A 17,995-nucleotide genomic window follows, 5' to 3' on the forward strand; every position below is an offset into this window, starting at 1 on the left:
AGTCTTTTGAAAGCTGACACGGAGAGAGAGAGAGCGAGACGGGGCGCCGCGCTCGCGGCTAATTCTGGACGCCGTTTGACGTCACCGTTATCGACCGGCGATAACCAAAGCGTGCGGTAATTTTGTATTAATAGTTTGTGACTCGCGGAGGATTTTAGGCTTTTGAGTTCATATCTGATGATGTAAAATTGACAAATATAGTATACATGTATACTCAATACATTACCAAAAAAAAAAAGTTAATTTTAGGGATGTACCAATATCCTTTATTACTCTTTTATAACTATACACCCTGGTATAACTTTATAAATGTAAAACTAATAAAATCAATGAAAGCTTCAGATTTAATCAAACAGCTTAAATCAATTTATTTAAAAATGGCGCAGCCAGTTTTGGCCAAGTATCTGTTAGAAATATTGGCCATATTGGCCGATGCCGATGATTGTATATATTTATAAACAAAAACAATTGTTGGCCGATACCAATAGAATTTCATTTTCATCGTGCATCCTTAATCCCCTGTTCCGATACGGATATAGACATTTTCAGTTAGCGAAGACTGTTACCAATACATTTTGTTGTTGTTGTTGTTGTTGTTTTTCAAATAAAATATTATGAGCTAATTTAATGGATGCCACGATTTTGGAGTTCTGGCCCAAAATGAAAAAACATGTATTCATTTACAAATCTGTATTGATATCCGTACTGATGCTCAAATATTGTAAAATACTGAAATCCGAATCAGCTCTACCTGAACTAGTTTCTGTTTTTTGCTGATAAAGTACCGTACCCACTAAGTATTTGTGTTCTTTTCGACGTAAATCTTGTCAGACCTTCTTAACAGTATAAACACATTTGCGGATGCCCCAAAGTTTTTATGCCGCAAAAAGAGTTTGCGTGTAGTCGCTACGAATGTTCTGTTTTCCCTTAATTTTCGAACAGCTATAGGTCCGTGTGGGCGGGGTGTGGGATAGCTGTTGGACGGGTTTGCTGTAGCTGTTGAACGGAAAATACAGCAGCGCCACACCCGCGTTCCGTAGACGTTCCGTAGGCGCTGTGCGACGTTCCGTAGTTGTGCAGTTGCCGCGCGGCGGCGTTCCGTGCCTAATTTAGGCAGATTAATGGGGAGCTGGATTAGTTCCGGCAGCGAGGCTGAAAGGACTGGCACAGAGCACAGGAAATGAGCGATTACTGCAGCGAGCGCATGATCGCTCACACTCGCGCCATCCCTCTCTTTCTCTCTCTCTCTCTCTCTATCTCTCACTCCCTTCTTTTCTCTATCTCTATATCTCTCTCACGCTGTCTCCCTCTCTCGTTCTCTCTTTTTCCCTCTCTCTGTCTCTATTTTATCTTTTACCCTGTCTCCCTCTCCTCACTTTTTATCTCTCTCTCACTCTTTTTCTCTATCTTGGTGCTCCTCTCTTGATCTCTTTCTCTTTTTCCTTTTAACTTTTCTCTTGGTCTTTTTATGTGCTGTCTTTTCTTCTCTCTTTCTCTCTCCTTTCAGCTTCAGAACTTTAAAAACACACAATAATCAATCAATAAGTAAACTAATAAATAAATCATAAATAAATAGATGAGGACAGAGAAGAGGGTTTTGTGGTCAAGTTTTTCCGTTAACCCATTTGTCCTCTCTCTTTCTCTCTTTCTCTCTCTCTGCGTTTGGGGCGTTAGCGGTGTTCCTTCCTCCGTTAATGTGGACGTGTGTGTGTGTGTGTGTTTACTTTGTGTCAGTGTGCTTGTTTACTGGAACTGACTGGGCAGCGCCGTCTGCCTTCGTATCACGCAGTACTCTGACACACACACACACACACACACACAGTCTGCACGCTTGTCCTCTCTTGTTTGCGCTCCGTCGCCCTTTATACCATCTCTCGCTCGCTCGCTCTCTCTCTCCCTCTCTCTCTCTCTCTCTCTCGGCTCGTTAGGGTGTGAATCAGGATCTTCCTAATCTTCTTTAATTAATCGTTGTCCTGAAGGCGCTAAACGCTGCGTCTTTTGTGGTTTCAGGCCATTATCTCTCTCTCTCGCGCGCGCGCGCCCTCACTCACCCGTCACCTCTCGCGCTCTGGAGATCCCCAGATCCAGGTGTGTCCAGCAGACCTCAGGCTGTGGTTGAAACATCTGACAATTGGGATCGCTCTAGAACCATAACTACTTTAAGAGGCCCTTTCTGGTGCTGCATAGAACCATTGTACATAGTACACCCAGAAATTTGCCAAATAACCAATTTACGCATTACCAAATGGTTCATTGAGTGCCGTGGAACAGAAGAACCAGAACGAAAACTGCTTTTGAGGAGTTCATTGTGTAGAACCTAAGGCTTTTTCAAATCTACACAGAACCCGCTGTGAACCCAAAGTGTTTTGGGTGGATCGTGGTTCTGTAAAGAGCCCGTAAATTACCATTAAAAGAAAAGAGAGCGCAACACGAGATAGAGAGGTAGAGCGAGAGGGCGAGTGTGTGCGCGCGCGCTCGCGCGCGAGAGAGAGAGCCACCGCGCCTGTAATTCCGCTCTAATGCCTTTCTAATGCGCCTGGTGACATCGGCTACACATACACACACACACACACACACTCACATAGACGCTGCTGATTTACAGGCGTGTGTGTGAGGGCACAAGAATGTAATCCTGTGGTGTGTAATCTCTCTCTCTCTCTCTCTCTCTCTCTCTCTCTCCTTGTACGCCCTTTCACTGGCCATAGCAAGCGGGGACTGAGTGTGTTTGTGTGTTCCTAGCTAGTCTTTGCGTCTTGTTTTCCTAGTCCTTCTCCCCCCCCCCCCCCCCATCCTTGTTTCCTAGCTTGGCCCAGACAGGAAGCTGTGTGTGTGTGTGTGTGTGTGTGTGTGTGTGTGCGTATGTGTGTGTGTGTGATAAGCCACAAGCGGCTCCGTGGCGCTGCCGCTACTTTGAAATATGACATGGCTGCGCGGTCGAGCTTTTCAACACACACACACACACACACACACACACACGCGCACTCTCTTGTTTTCTCACTCTCTTTCTCACCAGCTTCCAAAACAAATCGCTCTCAGCGTGATTATTCTCCTTCAGGGACCCCTCGCTCACTCGCTCGCACGTGTGTGTGTGTGTGTGTAAAAGAGCAGCGTTCTGGGTCCGCGTTTGATTTATTTCAGATACACTCCGCCGTGTATTAGCTGGAGTGGAAAAATCTGTGTGTTCACAGCGGTTGCCGTGCGGCCGGATAAGTGCACGCGCTTGTGTGTGTTCGTTCAAGGCCTCGCTCTGAGGCGGGTTTGCGTGAGAGGCTGCGGGTGTTTATGGGATTTGACTGAACGGAGCTGGAATTCTAATCAACGGAATAAGAAAGACGCCGCTCGCTTTAAAACTAGCGCGCATCGTAAACTGTTAAAGTGATAGTTTGACAGCACCCCCACCACCTACCACCAATCGGCCTCACTTTAGATTAGATTTATCTGTTAGCAGAGTCGTGTTTAGTGATCAAAGTCTGCTTGTTTGTAGTTGTGCACTGGAGTTCTAAGGCTGGTGTGGCTAACGAATAATGGCAGCATATGAACACAGATGAACATGTGAATTTTTATTTGTCAACTTCTTCTTTATAAATGTTTCATCCCTTTTTAAATAGTGCAGCAACTTTTGGTTTGTTTCTCCGGAACCATAGTGCAACATGGAACAACAATGCAATAGACAAACATAAAGTGCAAGAGTGTAACGATAGTGCTACATAAAACTATAACACTACAAAAAACAGTGTTTATAATTCTATAGAATGAAGCAGCAAGTATAGCTGATGGGGATGGGGCCATTAAACTCGCGTTCGCTTTGTGTGTGCGTGCGCGCGCGTGTGTGTTGAAAAGCTCGACCACGTAGCTGATTGCTGATTGGTGGGTCCACCCTAAAAAGTGCAGCAGTTACATAATGGCACATTTATTCATTTCGTTTTAGTTTTGCATGGGAACTACTATGATAATGTGCCCAAAAAGTCCACATGGAAGCATGTGTACACCAGTTATAGTTTTTTTTATATATATATATATGTTAGCATCTTGATAAATTTCTCAGTCCACCTTAAATAGTGCAATGGTGCTGCAGTCCTACATTCTTGCACCTCAAAACCTGAGGTTTGTAGTATGATGCATGGTTAGCATAAGAATAAGAAGTGTTCTTATTTGACAGCTTATTGCTGAATCACAGAAGTGTGAAGGTCTGTGTGTGTGTGTGTGTGTGTGTGTGTGTGTGTGTGTGTGTGTGTTATGGTGGCGGTTGAAAAGTTTCCTGCCTTGTGTGTGTGTGTGTGGGAGAAGCATGGCAAGCTGTGTGTGTGTGGTGATTTCTTATATATATCAGAGTTGCTGCATATTTTATAGTGTGTAGCTTTCTAATGGTTTTCCACTGGTACACTGATGCTATATATGTGTGGTGAGATTAAAAGAGCACTTCAGTTTCTAAATCAGTTTCTCTGATTTTACTATTTATAGGTTTATGTTTGAGTAAAATTAACATTTCTCCCAAATTCCAAAGAAAAATATTGTAACTAGAGCATTTATTTGCAGAAAATGAGAAATGACTGAAATAACAAAAAAGATGCAGAGCTTTTAAACCTCAAATAACGCAAAGAAAACAAGTTCATATTCATAAAGTTTTAAGAGTTCAGAAATCAATATTTGGTGGAATAGCCCTGTTTTTTCATCACAGTTTTTATGCATCTTGGTATATTCTCTTTCACAAGTCTTACACACTGCTTTTGTATAACTTTATGCTGCTTTACTCCTGGTGCAAAAATTCAAGCAGTTCAGCTTGGTTTGGTGGCTTGTGATCATCCATTTTCCTCTTGATTATATTTCAGAGGTTTTCAATTTGGTAAAATCAAAGAAACTCATCATTTTTAAGGGCTCCCTTATTTTTTCCAGAGCTGTATATCTCTTGGCCCATCCCTGAAAATGCCCCTCTCTCTTTCTCTCTCTTCATTGTCTCCCTCTTTTTATTTCTCTTCCGTCTCTTTCCGCTTTTCCACCCCATCATCTCCCCACAGTCCCCCCTCCACTTCTCTCACGCTTCCTGAGCCAACGTGACATCCGTCCGCGCCGCCCGGAGCCTGTTGTTTTTGTTCCCCGAGTCGTGCGCACCCGTCTGCGTGTGTGTGTCTGTGAGAGAGAGTGTGTGTGTAAAATTAGATCGCCCGTCAGAGCTGTGTGTGTGTGGGGCTGTGGTTCTATACACTTCTATCTCTCTCTCTCTTGCAGAGTTAGACAGACTTGATTCCTGAGGGATTCAGCTGCATTAGTAGAGGGAGGGTTAGAAAGAAAAGAGAGGGATGATATAGACGAGGAGGAAGGAGGGAAGGGATAAGTGGGGACAGAAGGAAAAGAAGGGAGCAAGAGAGACAGAGGAGACACTGGGAGAAGGAGGGAGAGAGTCTACAATTCCACTTTAATTGCCTGTAATTGCGGCAGGATTCTCAAACTGGTTTAGATTTGTGTGTGTGTGTGTGTGTGTGTGTGTGTGTGTGTGTGACCGACTACGGCAGGACATGAGCTGACCGGAGAACAGTGATCTGTCTGCCGGATCAATCTGAGACACAGCATCAGCTTGTCTCATCTCGTCTCATCTCTGCCTGCCCTGACTATTTCTGTCTATGTGTTTCTCATCTCAGCATGTCTCTGTTTATCTTTTCACATCTCTCTACTCTTCTCCATCTCTTAGTGTCTCTGCTCTGCTCATCTCTTTTTACTTTTTGCACTATTTTTGTCTCTCCTCTACTCTTCTCTTCTCTTGTCTCTTTTTGTCTCCTTATCTTGATTCCTTCCGTCTTTGCTAGTCACCTCTGTCTTTGTCTTTTGTATGGTCCTTTCTTACTATTCTGCTTCTCATATTGTCTTGTTTTTTCTGCCACAAGCTCTTTTCTTGTCTTTCAATGTCTTCTCACTTGTCTCTTCTTTTTTTTTATCTTGTCTTGTGTTCTCTCCTTAATATGCTCTGTTTTTGTAATTTTTCTCTATTAGTTTGGTCTCTTCTTGTCTCATGTCTCACCTAGTCTCTTCCCATCTCTTTCCTTCATTTCCTCTGGTCTCTTCTGGTCTCTCATTATCTCAAAGTATTGCTTCTGTTTTATCTCATATGTTTTGTTCATTAGGTTGTTCTTTTTCTTCTCTTCTCTTTGCATTTCTGTCTTATATTCATGTATAGAGCAAGTTCATAAGCGCTGTAAAATTCAGCTTCAGCTTCTGCGTGTGAAATCTTCGGCTGGTGCAGCCGGTCGTGTGTGTGTGTGTGTGTGTGCGGGCGTCAGTGAAGGGTTAAGTGTCTGAGTGATGCATTGATTGCAGTTGTTGGCTGGAAGGCGTTTTTAGCGAGGGAGATTAAAAGCGGGGGAGGAGGGGAGGGGGGCTTTTTACTGCAGAGAAATCAAGCATTCTAATACCCCTCTCTTTCTCTCCCCCGTTCACTGTCTCACTTTTTTCTCTCTCTCACATTTTCACTTTTTTCCTGTTCTTGGTCTCTCTCTTTCGTGCAGTTTCTCTGTTATTTATTCCTCTCTCTCTCTCTCTCTCTCTCTCTCTCTGTGTTTCTCTCTCTCTGAGCTGTTAAATACAGCTTTATTGTCTGTATAATGCATCGCTTAGCTCCGCTGCCTGCGAGCGCTCCACACGTGTTACCGCTACCAAACTCCCCCAGGCCAGAGTGTGTGTGTGTGTGTGTGTGAAATTCCCTGCCAGTGCAGAAATCCACCCTTCTGTTGGAGGGAGTGACCGGAGGGGTTGAAATAAGAAAGGAAATGAAAAGAACTCCCCCAAATCAGGGAGTGTGTGTGTGTGTGTTTTAATCAGACCTGGTATGGGGTGTGTATTTGTGTGTTTTCCTTAATCTGCAATCTGATGAGGTCTATGTGTCTATGTAAGAGTGTGTGTGTAAGAGTGTGTGTGTAAGAGTGTGTGTGTAAGAGTGTGTGTGTAAGAGTGTGTGTGTAAGAGTGTGTGTGTAAGAGCGTGTGTGTGTGTGTGTGTGTGTGTGTGTGTGTGTGTGTGTGTGTGTGTGTGTGTGTGTGTGTGTGTGTGTGTGTGTGTGTGGCGGTCTGCCACCTGAATCCTACTGCTTACATTCATCTGGCTACCAGACGCCTGCTAGCCTGTGTTTGTGTGTGTGTGTGTGTGTGTTTCTGCGACTACCGGTCTCTGTGAGTCTGAATGATTGACAGCCCGTCCGCAGTGCAGGTCAGAATTGGATTAAAGTGATTCGTTTCCTGTTGTGAATCTTTACCAGGTGATTCGGTTTGTTTGGTTGGATGTGATTCACTGGGACATGCTAAGCACTGCCCTTGGAAGCTCCTGATTGGCTAATTGTAGTGGAGGATTTGGGTGAGGTTGGAGTATGGTCTGATGGGGCGGGGGGATTGTGTATAATGAGGTGCTTTGGTTAAGGGTGTGTTTTCGTTAGGGAAGTGTACGTTGTAAATGGGCTCTGAGTGGTCCAGTGGCCTAAAGCACTGCCACTATGATCAGGAGTTTGCAGGTTCGAATAGTGTTCATGTAGCTTGAACAGCCCTGAGAGAGCACAGTTTGTCTTGCTCTCTCTGGGTGGGTACAGTACAGTAGATGGCGCTCTTCCCCCTCATCACTGGTAGGGTGATGTGGATCAGCACAAGGCTGCGTCTGTGAGCTGATGTATCAGAACCATGTCGCTGCGCTTTCCTCCGAGCGTTAGCGCTGCGATGCTACTCTCAACAGTTCTTAAAGAGGCGGAGACTGACTTCACATGTATCGGAAGAGGCGTGCGCTAGTCTTCACCCTCCTGGTGTTGGGGCATCACTAGTGATGAGTGGGATTAGTAATTGGAGTAAATTGAAGAGAAAATGGGGGGAAAAAAATGTAACCCGTAGTGGTATGGTTTGATTGGATGGGTGGGCTAGAGGTGTGGTTTGGATTGGTTGGGCTGAGTGGTATATAGGGTGTGATTGGGTTTATGAGGGTTTGTGTGTGGTTTAGTGGTGTAGTTTGGTAGTGTCTGGTGTGGTTTCACAATACTGTATGAAATAATAGTTTGTGAGTGCTGTGTGGTCTTAACTGATGTTTCTCTCTCTCCCTGTGTGTGTGTGTGTGTAGGAGGTGGTGTTGTACTGTTTGGAGAATAAGGTGTGTGATGTGAATCATCGTGATAACGCAGGTTATTGTGCGTTGCACGAGGCGTGTGCTCGAGGCTGGTTCACCATCGTCCAGCACCTGCTGCAGCATGGAGCAGACATCAACTGCAGCGCACAGGACGGCACCAGGTACATCCATACACACACACACACACACACACACACACACACACTATACTGAACAGATTAGAGCTGCATGATTAATGGGCAATAGTCACCTCACAGAACATGCAAGGTAACTTAAGGCAATTAAATCAAACGTCATGTTTCAGTATTTTGATTCTTGACATAAGAAGTAGACACAGCGCTGTCTCTGTGTCTGTGTGAGTGACAGGCTGCTGCTGCCTGAGAAGTGCGAGGGGGATTATTGTTTATTATTGTGATATATATCGTCGGAAAAAGAACTTTTGCAATGTAATTTTTTTCCAATATTGTGCAGCTCTAACATGTTTGGTCTCACCAGCCAGTCTCAACTGCTCAGCTAACAATGTACAATATACAGCACTAGATGGAACCATTTTTCCTGTAGTACCAAACTCCCAACTACTGAACCATGAGGTTCACTTTTACACCCTTATGCACTATATGTACACACGTCTTTGTTATACACTAGACCTTTTTTCTTATGGTTTACAGTATGTGTATGTCTGTGTGTGAGCGTTACGGCACTACAGCATTAATTACACAACACACACACACGCATATCGCGCACACACACAGAGCGTCTAATTACACGTTGAGTAATAATAGGGTTGGCGTCAACAGAAGAGGCTGGGAAACACGGCGCGGATAATTAGAGAGAAAGATTGATTCTGGACAGGCAGGTCACTCCACCGCACTTTCTTCAGATTACTTCACATTTAACTTTTAGCTTTTAACACAAATTTCTTTCAGTTGCACTAGATTTCTCAAATATATATATATATTTTAAAGTTTACAGAATAAAAAAAGTACAGTGTAAATAGCAGTTAAAAAAATCCAAACCCTCAAATATGGTAACAGGTAATGGAAGCTAACACTCCAGCAGAAAGCTGTGGCAGATCAACTGTAGTTGTCTATGGTGTAATTGATGGTGTTTTCAGGTCTGGTTGACTGATGCTAGGCTAGGCTAATCGCTCAGTGGTTTAATCGCGGTGTTGTTTGGTGTTGGTCCTCCAGGCCTCTGCATGACGCGGTGGAGAACGATCACCTGGACATCGTACGGCTCTTGCTGTCGTACGGCGCCGACCCCACGCTGGCCACCTACTCCGGACGAGGCCTGCTGAAGATGACCCACAGTGACATCATGGAGGGGTTTCTGTCTGGTAAGTTTCAACACTTCCTTCTCCCATCCATCTTCTATCGCCTTTGCCAGACGCTGTCTTAGTTTTTGTCTTCCTGCATGTTTTCCTCCCTCCCTCATCCCTTGTTCCTGGAAGGGTGGCACCAGGTAAAGACAACGGTGCACATGCTCAGTTTGGCCTGCGGGTTGCTAGGCAACGGCAGCCGCGGTGAGCGGCCTTTATCACGGCAAACCCGCTTTCAGAGAAAGGAGATTTACTCAGAGCTTGTGCTCTTCTCTCTCGCGCTGTGTGTGTGTGGAGGGAAATTTGGGAAAGCCATGCTGGTTTGTTTGTGTATGTGTGTGTGTGTGTGTGTGTATGTGTGTGTTAGATTTAATCTGATCCTAATCTGGCCTCTCGCAGTTATCTGAGCTGGAACATGGTGTTAATTCTGCGAGCTTTTCCAGCATGTGTGCACTCTCTCTCTCTCTCTCTCTCTTTGCTCTTGTGAACACTGACTGGAAACTCCAGTAACGTGTCCCATGACTTTTGCCATGTCCCATGTAAGCTATTGAATGCTGTAATGACCTGTGTGTGTGTGTGTGTGGGGGGGGGTCTTCTGCATTGAATGTGGAAGTGGTTTCTCGTAGAGTTGCTTGTCTGGTTACATGGACAATCCTAGCCAGATGCCGCTGGTCACAATCATTTAAGCCAGGATCTGCTGGAACGTTTTCGTCTCGTCTCATAGATTGTCTGTTTTTTTCTGTACATTCTGGATTGGACTCTGCACCCAAGTGGACACATTTACTCAACGTTCAACGTTCAAGTATTCTGGCCCACCTGGTGAGAGAGGAAGTTGTGAAGTTGCGCAAAGTCTGAAACTTCTAGCCTTGGATGGACTTTGTCACTGGAAATTGAACCCACAACCTCCTTCAATTGTTCGAAACCTCTGTGGCACAAATTCCAATCGGGGCGTCTCCTGGGTGGACAGTATAAAGAAAAGACTGCACGGCAGCTCTTGCACACTTTCGCTCTGTCTCACTCTCTCTCGCTCTGTCTCACTCTCTCTCGCTCTGCCTCTCTGTGTCTCTTACGCAAGCCAAGCGCGAGCCGAGCCCTTTGAGGGGAAGCAATCAGAGCACGCTCTCGCTCCCCTTCGCGCACAATCTCTCTCGCCCGCACTATCTCCCTCTCTTTCGTTCACTCGCTCGCTTACTCTCTCTCACTCGCTCCTCTAATCACTTCTTCCTACTTAGCATTTAAAACGTTCCCCCTCCACCCTGTCTGCCATTTAAAGCCTCCCTCTCCTGCGCTCGCCCGCTCTCTCGCTCCCTCGCTCTCTCTCTTTCTTTCTCTCTCGCTCGCTCTCCCACATTCAGGCTCGCTGGCCATTTTATCCTCCCCGTGCGCCACGGCCGTTTCTAATCTGAATCATCGTGGGAGGAAAAAAACGGCTGAGCGTCTCTCGGGTCAGCAGCTGGTCAGGATTCCAGCCTTCATCTTTACGGCAGAAACATCTGGATCTGCTTCAGTTTCGCTGCCGAGCCGAGCAGAACGAAGCTCTCGTGGGCTTCTCGGACGCTCTGTTAGCGCAGTTCTCACTTTGGAGGTCGTGAAAGTCTTGCCAGTTTGTGAGAAATAGTTAGCTAATTAGCTAGCTGTTTTACTTTCTGTACATTATATTTAGACAACATGAAAAATCATAGCTATACTTTCTGATAAACTAAACAAATGCCATAGCGCCACCTGCAGGAGTGGAGTAATAATGTGACGTGAAATCGAACCAGTCTTTATTTTGGTTGTTGCATGTTACAAGTGCTCCTCCCCTGCAGGAGGCGCTGTAGCATTGAAGACTCATGTTGCAATGACTATTATAATAGGATTTTTTTGTTGCAAAGTAACACTTTTTTAGCACTGACCAACTAGAGAGTGTTGTTTACCGTGTGCACAACTGCTACGTCCGTAGTTCTACTTTCTGTACAATTACGTCATTTTATTTAGTATGCTGACACCTTTAGTGAGCTAGCACTGTGTGCACTATATGTACACTATATATGTGTGTTTGTGGACACCTATTTCTCTTTTTTTCCAAGAGTGCATTAGCAATTTGTGCAGGTGTGCACATACAGCTTGTCTGTTTCCTGTAAAAGCGAAGTATTGCCAACAGAATCAGAGGATCTCAAGCAGAGAAACATTAATCTATTAGCACCATATCTACTGCCAATTATTATTCAATTATTCTGGAAGTTTTTTAACAATAATTTTATGCTTTTGCGCAACTTCTAGTTCTGGAGTTGTTTTATGGTCATTTCGACAGTACCTGAGTCTAGGAACAGCCCCGCCCCCTCAGGAGTCGCTGGAGGAAAGTGGCTGGCTCGTTCTCGGACCACAAAATGGAAATGGAGGTTGTGGCCAGCGGTCGAGGAGAGCGGAAGCTGATTACTGGCACAAAGCCAGCGGGTCTCGAGTGTGTGTGTGTGTGTGTGTGTGTTCTGGCTAAATTATGTGAGCGAGAGAGGCTGGGGAAGAGAAAAGGCGAACAGCAGAGAGAAGCAGGAGACTGATTGTGTGTGTGTGTGTGTGTGTGTGTGTGCGCGCGCACACTTATGTCCTGATGCGCCGTCGGCTCCGCTGATTTATGGCCCCTCCCCCAATTTGTTTCCCTCTGTCGGAGCTTTCTAATCAAATCCTCCCCCTTCTCGCTCGCTCTCGCGCTCTCTCTCTCCATCTCTCTCACACACACATATGTTAGTCCCTTCTCCGTCACTGTGTGTGCATATAAGTGTGAGTTTGTGTGTGTGTATATATGAGTGTGTGTGTATATATAAGTGTGTGTGCATGCATGCTATTAATGTCTTTGCTGCCAACACAAAACCATGGCAAGTGGCATTTCTGCAGTATTCTTACATTTCTCTCTCTCTCTCTCTCTCTCTCTCTTTCTCTCTCTCTCTCTCCCTCTCTCTGTAGATTATTTTGCAGACCTGCAGGGTCGAGCGGACGATGACCCCGGTGTGTATTGGGAGTTCTATGGCAGTGCAGTGTGTGGTGAGTGCCAATTTTTTTTTCTCTCTCTCTGTCTCTCTCTCTCTCTCTCTCTCTCTCTCTCTCTCACACACACACACAATGACCCAAATGAGCAACAGAGGAGGGAAAAACGCAGATCAGATCAGTGAAAACGTTAACGTAAGGATCGGGGGCCCTGAGGGCAAGACCATTGTCTGAATCTCCTCTTGCTTCCAAAGTGAGAAACATATGGGAAAAGCATATAGTTCCACCATTCATTAATTAATTAATTTATTAAATTAAATATTTATTTATTTAGCTAGGAATGTAACAATGTAATGTATAACATGTAATAATCACCCACTAGAACTGCAGGTATGTTACAGTTACGTCGATCAGATACGGATAAATATCATTAACTACCAGTAACTATAGTATTATTACGCAATGCCAAATTTGCCAAAAAGTAACAATAGCCTAGCTGTAGTATGTGATTCTTGTGTAGCATTGATACTATGTAGCAATAGTGCACAGTTACAGTTCTAGAGTGTGATTGTTAGGCTAAAAAAATAAGTTATATGTATCAATATTGTAGCTTCTGTGTAACCATTTGTAGTAGTTAATAAGGTAGCTGTGGTTAGAAGCCTGTCACAATAATTGCAATAGAGATTTATCGTACAATAAAGGAACACAACCTCAATACTTTTTAATAATCGTGATATCTTCTATTGTGTGTATTTGAATGTTTGTTCACATATATAACATGGAACAGTATTTTACCCAGTCATGCTTCAATAACTGTGACTTCATCACATACACACAGTGTGGACTAAAGTAGATGAAGAAATAAATATATAATTCCCCAACTAGTTATATTAAATGATTAATTCAATTTTTGCTGTCTTTAAAAAGTGTATCATAGATTGCTATTCTTTTATCATTATGTCAGTGGTGTTTTATAGTCTCAAAATTACAAAAAATATTGTGTATCGCAATAATAAGTCTGGGACAATATATCCACAAAATAATCTTATTGTGACAGGCCTAGCTGTAGTTCCTAATATGCAGTTTTTTCATTAGGCCTGCAAAAACCTTTCTATGTAGTAATATTGCAGCTGTGGTTCTAGGTTTAGAGGTGTATGATATCAGTATATTAAAGTATCACAATATTATGTTTTGCAGTACTGCAAAAAAAAAGATGTACTAGAACCAATCTATGTCTCAGACTGTCTTATAGTGTTTTATACGAGAACTGTAGCTACACATGGACTAAAATATTTCTCTATGGGCGGATCTTTAGAGAAGCTCAGACAGAACTCGCTTCCAAACCCAGATTAACAAAAGAAATCATACAATTCTATAAAAAATCTGGAATCAGGAAAATGAAAAAGTGCAGGCGTGCCGTCTGTAGCTTTTATTGCGTGGAGTGGGAGCAGTGCTGGTGCCTGCAGGTAAAGAGTTTATTGAAACGAGGGCCGGGACTGTTCCCCAGGCCACTGTATAACAGCGGAGCATTGTGCGCGAGAGCGAGCGCGAGAGAGTGAGTGCGCATGTGGGTGTGCCGGCTCCCTCCAGCTGGCCAAAAAACAAACGCTGTGCTACCACTCGTTTTCCCCCTCTGAATTCTTGGAATAGCCGGGCGTGACAGAGAGAGGGGCACAGTTAAAGGGGGGGGAGCTCGAGAGGTAGAAAAAGAGAGAGAGAGAGATGGAGGGAGAGAGAGAAAGAGACAGAGAGAGTGTCAGGCTATTTCGGGAGCCCTGCTAAAGCACCGCCTCGGAAAAACCCCAGCTATAAAACTGAGCACGAGAGCGTGCGAGGGTAGGAGAGAGAGAGGAAAGAGAAAAAGAGAAAGAGAAAGAGAGAGAGAGAGAAAGATGTAGAGAGCGAAAAAGAGTGAGGAAAGGAGTGGGGGGGGCTGTGATTTTTTTTCTTCTTCTCTTTCCTCGCTCTTTCTCTTTGAGGCTTTAGCGCTGACGCCAACACCCACTGGAAAGAGTGAAGAGCCTCCCTTTCCCCCCCCCACACACACACACACTGTCTCTCTCTCACACACTCTCACACACACACATCCTGCAGCGCTGCTTAATGGAAGACGGCGTTAATAGGAGACGGCGTAGCGGGAGCGATGTGAGAAGGACTCCGGAAAAAGGGTGTAGCGCAGAGAGAGAGAGAGAGAAAGAGGGAGGGAGGACGGAAGAGAGAGAGAAAGAGGGAGGGAGGGAGTGAAGGACAGACGTGTGGTGGGGAGGAGAAGTGGGGGGGTTGGTCCTCTGGGAGAGCAGCCGAGCAGAATTTTCAGGAAGCTCTCAGCCCCCCCAAACCCACCCACAACAACACCTGTGAGAGGAAGAGAGAGAGAGAGGTTGAGAGAACAGGGCTGTGGGAAAATAGGAAAAGAGAGAGAAAGGCATAAGTTAGCCCTGCGTAAAAAAACTTTTGATTTCGATAGTATTAACAATGTAATATAGATACCAATTTATGTAAAGTTAGTCTATGGAGTAGGCCCTGTCAGCCCAGGTATGCAGCATCTGGACTCTCACAGGTGTTGTTGTATGTAGGAAGCAGGGGCGGAGCCAACCCCCGGGCAGCCGGAGGGACCAAACTCGATGAAACAGCACCTGCAAGCAGAGAAGGGTGTGTAAGGTGTGGTCTTATAAAGACAGGTGAAAGCAGGTGATTGGTTGAGATATGAGTGACGAGCAAAGAAGTTTCCTGCTAGAACTAGTGCAGAAGCTTATAGTTCCCTGAAAAAAATCAGTTGACCATGTTTGACCACTCACACCATATTTAACCAATAAACCAATCAAGACATTCAAAATAATGTTTGACATCTGATATGTGCCTCTATATTGCTGAAATGGAAGATGCTAGGCTAACGTTGCTAACAAACATGGAGTTTAAACTTTCACTGTCTGTTTAATCACGGTGAAAACATAGTGTGCAATACAGTCTGCGCTGACTGCTTTAACTGACTTAAACTAGTGAAAACAAGTGTTTTTACAGAGAGATAGAGATGAGATTAGCCTTGCCCTTGCTCTCTCCATTTTTACCATCTTTCACTCCATTCTTCCCTCTCTCCCTCTGTCACTCATGATGAGTCTTTCTGCTAGGCTGGTTAGTGTGTTTGAGTGAGAGAGAAACACACCAAACACACACACACACTCCTGTTATGAAGGATTTGAATGCGCACACACACGTTGTTGTGGACGAGTGACCACAGGCATGCTGATTGGTCAGCTCACAGTCACAGCGGCAGCTCTGTTCACTAGGGCTGTGTGTATTAGTAAGAACCTTTATATACGATGTGCATCATGATACAGGAGTTTCAATACAATATATTGTAATACTCTGAGCAAGACTATACAATGTTTAAAATAACCTTTTAAGAAAACTGTAATATTATAAAAACACACCAATATATTGATAAAATCTGAGTAAAAGAAATGTTTTTTTTTACCCAATCAGTAAAGAGGGAGCTAATGAGAGTGCGCAACACTTTTATCTAGTTTGAGGAGATTAGAACACAAAATCAACCACTGTTAACTAATAATAAGAAAATAGATCCTATGTTTTTAAAAATTGGGTGTTTGAGTATTGCGAAACACTATCACAATACATCTCTGGAAAAATGAAGAGCACTTCAGTTTCTGAATCAGTTTTTCTGATTTTGCTATTTAGGTTTATATTTGAGTAAAATGAACATTGTGTTTTAATCTATAAACTACAGACAACATTTCTCCCAAATTCCAAATAAAAGCATTTATTTGCAGAAAATGAGAAATGGCTGAAATAACAAATAAAGATGCAGACCTCAAATAAATAGTTCATATTCCGAGTTTTAAGAGTTTTAAGAGTTCAGAAATCAATATTTAGTGGAATATCCCTGGTTTTTAATCATGCTTTGTAATCTTGGTATCCTGTTCTCCTCCACCAGTCTTGCACACTGCTTTTGGATAACTTTATGCTGCTTTACTCCTGGTGCAGAAATTTAATTTAGTTTGGTTTGATGGCTTGTGATCATCCATCTTCCTCTTGATTATATTCCACAGGTTTTTAATTTGGTAAAATCATAGAAACTTCTTTTTAAATGGTCGATATATCGATATTTTGTTAAAGCTCCACTCTTGCCGTGATGATATTAGAATGCTGTGTTGCCAGATAATCTTTAAAACTTTAAATTCTCAATCTCTCTCTTTATGTTTTCAGAACCTGGGGATGACCCTGCAGCGTTTGATATCCTGGCCGACCCGCCCGGTCCCGAGGACGAGGAGGACGACCACAGAGAGGTGTTTGAGTTTGAGTTCTCTGACCGGCCGCTGCTGCCCTGCTACAACATCCAGGTCTCTCTGTCTCAGGGGTGAGCTATTCTTATCTAGTCCTGCAGTTTTACACTCTGTCCAAAAGTTTGTGGACACCTGTTTCTTGATTGAGCTGATTAGTAGGCAGTTCGTTCTTGTGTCTGTTCGTCTGGAAAAAGGCTTTAAACTAGATTTAGGAACATTTTGTCAGGAGGATTTGATTGCACTTATCCTTATGAGGACATTAGCCAGGTGTTAATGTTGGACGATTAGTTCCACTGGCTCTCCAGCTCATCCTGAAGCTATTAGATAGCACTCCATCATCACAGAGAATCCCACAGCCCAAAAGACTGGGGGTCATGTGATCAGTGATTTGAATGGATCCATATATTAAAATATTCACATGTTAAGGGGCCCATATATCAATATACTTGTATATTAATGGGTCTGCATATAATTTGGCACATCAATTGAAGGGCCCATATACATTAATAGCTTTATATGTTTTCCAAATAAAGTGCATATAAATGAATGGGTTTAGGTATTGTACATATCCGTATATGTATAGGCTCATGTACAGCTACAAGAAACCACTTCAGTTTCTGCATAAACTACAGTAAACTATGGACAATTTTCCAAATAAAAATATTCTCATTTAGAGCATTTATTGGCAGAAAATGAGATATAGCTGAAATGACAAAAAAAGATGCAGAGCTTTCAGACCTTAAATAATGCAAAGAAAACAAGTTCATATTCATAAAGTGTTCAGAAATCAATATTTGGTGGAATTATCCTGGTTTTTAATCCCAGTTTTCATACATCTTGGCATCATGTTCTCATCCACCAGTCTTACACACTGCTTTTGTATAACTTTATGCTGCTTTACTCCTGGTGGAAATATCCAAGCAGTTCAGTTTGGTTTGATGGCTTGTGATCATCCATCTTCCTCTTGATTATATTCCAGAGCTTTTCAATTTGGTAAAATCAAAGAAACTCATCATTTTTAAGTGATCTCTTATTTTTTACAGAGCTGTATATGAAAATGCTTATACATATATGTGCTCTTTAATATATAAACTCACTAATATGTATAAAAAAATCCATTCAGCTCATATTTGGAAACCAAACCATTGACAGGCCTTTAAGAAGGTGATTGTCTCCCAACTTGGCAACCTTACTGACCACAAGTGTAACGTTGGTGCTGTTTATTTAAGACTGTATTGATTGATATTAAATTTGATGCATGCATGATTTGCTGCAATGAAGATAATTGTTATTGCTGCTGATAATGATGATTGATTGGTGGTTA

General features: G+C 43.4%; 1 protein-coding gene across 2 annotated transcripts in view; it reads left to right on the forward strand.

Moving 5' to 3' along the window:
• The window catches only part of bcor (BCL6 corepressor), a 54,268-nt gene that overhangs the window by 33,037 nt on the left and 3,236 nt on the right, over positions 1-17,995 (forward strand). For both annotated transcript variants that reach the window (XM_022665429.2, XM_049471092.1), the window contains 4 exons: positions 8,083-8,249; positions 9,279-9,424; positions 12,350-12,427; positions 16,595-16,745. In XM_022665429.2, the coding sequence (XP_022521150.2) occupies positions 8,083-8,249; positions 9,279-9,424; positions 12,350-12,427; positions 16,595-16,745 (542 nt within the window). The remainder of the gene's footprint in view (positions 1-8,082; positions 8,250-9,278; positions 9,425-12,349; positions 12,428-16,594; positions 16,746-17,995) is intronic.

Source organism: Astyanax mexicanus, chromosome 23 (genome assembly GCF_023375975.1).
Source record: "Astyanax mexicanus isolate ESR-SI-001 chromosome 23, AstMex3_surface, whole genome shotgun sequence".
Taxonomy (NCBI): Eukaryota; Metazoa; Chordata; class Actinopteri; order Characiformes; family Acestrorhamphidae; genus Astyanax; species Astyanax mexicanus.